Source organism: Protomyctophum bolini (genome assembly GCF_963924005.1).
Source record: "Protomyctophum bolini genome assembly, chromosome: 6".
Lineage (NCBI taxonomy): Eukaryota > Metazoa > Chordata > Actinopteri > Myctophiformes > Myctophidae > Protomyctophum > Protomyctophum bolini.
In genome coordinates, this window is record NC_137867.1 from 47,911,511 (window position 1) to 47,915,020 (window position 3,510).

General features: G+C 47.3%; 1 protein-coding gene across 2 annotated transcripts in view; it reads right to left on the reverse strand.

Moving 5' to 3' along the window:
* Positions 1 to 294: 294 nt before the first annotated feature.
* LOC308316485 (5'-AMP-activated protein kinase subunit gamma-3-like) overlaps positions 295 to 3,510 on the reverse strand; it is a 14,724-nt gene continuing 11,508 nt past the window's right edge. For both annotated transcript variants that reach the window (XM_080765135.1, XM_080765136.1), the window contains 4 exons: positions 2,707 to 2,872; positions 2,325 to 2,362; positions 1,317 to 1,466; positions 295 to 443 (listed from right to left, as the gene is read on the reverse strand). In XM_080765135.1, the coding sequence (XP_080621261.1) occupies positions 321 to 443; positions 1,317 to 1,466; positions 2,325 to 2,362; positions 2,707 to 2,872 (477 nt within the window). In that variant the 3' untranslated portion in view covers positions 295 to 320. The remainder of the gene's footprint in view (positions 444 to 1,316; positions 1,467 to 2,324; positions 2,363 to 2,706; positions 2,873 to 3,510) is intronic.

Below are 3,510 nucleotides of genomic sequence, written 5' to 3' on the forward strand. Positions count from 1 at the left end.
ACAGCATGTCCCCTGGGCTTTAGGAGGACAGACAACAGCATGTCCCCTGGGCTTTAGGAGGACAGACAGCATGTCCCCTGGGCTTTAGGAGGACAGACAGACAGCATGTCCCCTGGGCTTTAGGAGGACAGACAGACAGCATGTCCCCTGGGCTTTAGGAGGACAGACAGACAGCATGTCCCCTGGGCTTTAGGAGGACAGACAACAGCATGTCCCCTGGGCTTTAGGAGGACAGACAACATGTCCCCTGGGCTTTAGGAGGACAGACAGACAGCATGTCCCCTGGGCTTTAGGAGGACAGACGGCATGTCCCCTGGGCTTTAGGAGGCCCTGAGGGCGTGGACCCCTGCTGGGCTGAGGACCATGGCCTGCAGCAGGTCAGACAGAGAGACGATGCCTCTCACAATGTCTGTCCCTCTGTCCACCAGGACCAGCCTGTGGACCTGTATATGGAGACACAAAGATCACAGTCAAACGAGATTACTGTGGACCTGTATATGGAGACACAAAGATCACAGTCAAACGAGATTACTGTTGACCTGTATATGGAGACACAAAGATCACAGTCAAACGAGATTACTGTGGACCTGTATATGGAGACACAAAGATCACAGTCAAACGAGATTACTGTGGACCTGTATGGAGACATAAAACACTGACATTACTGTCTGTCCACCAGAACCAGATGATGGACCTGTATGAGGAGACAACAAAGATCTGTCCACCGTCCAACGTCTCTTCAGGATTAACACTAGATCACTCCTCATAATTCATATCGTTATGCAATGATGTTTTCAAATGGAAAGGGTGTGCACGTCCCTGGGGGTATGGGTTTAGGTATATGGTTATGGGTTTTTAGGCCCTAAACCCTAAACTTTAGGGTACTAGAATTTCGCGGCCGCTATGCGGGCACTCAATCCCAGAGTTACTTCGCCACGCACTCCGCGGCAGAAGTGCCGTGTTTGCATGAATGAAACTGTATGTAATCGCGCCTGTTTGTGTGTGTGTGTGTGTGTGTGTGGGACACTGAGCTAGTTTGCATGGAAACTCACACTCCCAAATTACAGAAAATAAAAGCACAGTTCTGAACGGAACATGACAGTGAGCACAGGCTAGTGGCCACATGCCACATGTTTTCATAGGCTGGGGCGCACATCCACGTGACCAACGCACATGTTTTCATAGGCTGGGGCGCACATCCACGTGACCAACGCACATGTTTTCATAGGCTGGGCCGCACGTCTTTTGGCCACGTGACCAACTTTACAAATATATAATAGATAGGGTTATGGGTTTAAGGGATATGGGTTTATTACCTCAGCGGTAACGATGCGCTCCAGAACCGTCTCCAGCGTCTCGTCAGGGTAACACTTGATCACTCCCTCCACGAAGCAGCCCCTCCTCCTCCTCACCACTTCCTGCATGCTCACGTCCAGGTCGTTGTAGGTCTTCTGGGCCGCCAGGTTCTGTCCAGAAACAAGCATTTATTAGTTCAGATTCTGTCCAGCATAATTTTACAGTTCAGTCTTCTGGGGGCGCCAGGTTCTTCTGACCAGATACAAGCATTTACAGGTGTATAACTCACCAATAGATTGATCAAGCATGTTATAATAGAATGAGACTATAAGTTTGGATATAATATTTCATGCAGTTGGGAGGGATTATATCTCCAATATCTGCCGGGAATGCATCGGGATCTATTGTCTCTTTATTCTTAACCCATTCTGACCTGAGATCAGATTCATACAAGGTTTCCACTGGACACACACTGGTCTGATTAACCCATTCTGACCTGAGATCAGATTCTAAAAATGTCAGTCGTTCTTCGATTTTTCAAAAAATAGCAGACCTACAAGCTCGTAGCGCGCCACTCGGTGGCGCGCTATGAGCTTGTAGATCTGCTATTTTTCAATAGCTAAAGCATAACATGATGCTAACACCAGAATGGGTTCCCGTTCAGAAGGGGTTAATGGCGTTTATAATGTTTGTGTTGGCACCGTTTGTTGTCGCCATTACATCACCTAATCAACATGAGTTAGACTTTAATATATTAGCGCCCCTCACTTCACACAGGTGTGATTTTCCAAATGAAACATCCCTTTAACGACACGTGACAGAATATATAAAAATCACACCCATGTGAAGTGAGGGGCGCTCTTATCATCTCACATGAATTACAACATAATGTTTGTTTTAGTCCTCGACACAAACATTACATTTATCTTTGTTGTCTATGAGGTGTTTCCTTAAACGAGCATCGTTGAAAAACAAACCTTAAAGCTGTACATAGGAGGGGCTAGTGCCCCTCAAAAAGAAGTACTTACAATCACATCAAACCTGGAGTACAGCGCCACCACTTTGCCTGAGGGAGCAGAAACGGTAAACGTTACAGGCTTTAGGACCATTGTGGTAATTATGGAGGGCTGTTTTCAGTAAATGTGGTGGAATTAGGGGCGCGTGTGTGTGTGTGTGTGTGTGTGTCTTTTGTTGTTTTTCTTCTTTGTAATTATTAGTTTGGTCCAAAATATTGTGTTGGTTGTCATGACTTGTCACAACTTTGTACGACGCTTAAAAAGTCTTTAAATAAATACTTTTTGAAATGTCTATGGGAAAAATGCATTGGGAATTTTAAACTGGGCCTGGCGTCGTCATGAAAGGGGGGGGGGCTGCGACGCTCTAAACTGTATCTAGTAGAGGCTGCAGTACCCTGTTCGTCCACCACGGGCAGTGCCGACACCCTCCTGGCCACGAAGATGGACAGCGCGTCGTAGAGTCTGGCCGTCTGGGGCACCGTGGCGATGTTCTGGAACGTCCCGATGCCCAGGTCCTGGACGGACCTCTGGAGGAAGCCCGGCTTGGGCACCATGCCTCCCTGACACACACACAACAGGCAACACATGCACGCACACACGCACGCACACATACACGTTTTATTCCATTATTATCGGCCTATACACATGATAGTCATTGACGTCTGATGCCTCTCAAATATACCAGCAAGACGCCTGAGGGCGAGAAGCTTGACCCATTTAGGCCTGAAGTCGAAATGAAAACAATGTCTTCTAAATCCTAAAAGCTTTCTGAAAACCCATGTTTCTGTATCAGTGGTGCTCAATATTTCATGTCAAGGACCCCAAAAATTGTAATTGGCCGCCGACCCCCCCATCTGAAAATATGTTATCCAGGGACCCCCCAGAAGCAAAGATTTGAGTTAAAAGTTAAAAGGAGAGGTGGTGGAGTTAGCTGCTTTAGCAGACAGTTTGACAAGGGGGAGAGGTGGTGGAGTTAGCTGCTTTAGCAGACAGTTTGATAAGGGGGGAGGTGGTGGAGTTAGCTGCTTTAGCAGACAGTTTGATAAGGGGGAGAGGTGGTGGAGTTAGCTGCTTTAGCAGACAGTTTGAAAAGGGGGGGAGGTGGTGAAATTAGCTGCTTTAGCAGACAGTTTGAAAAGGGGGAGGAGGTGGTGGAATTAGCTAACTTTCTGCTCTAGCAGACAGTTTGAGGGTCTAA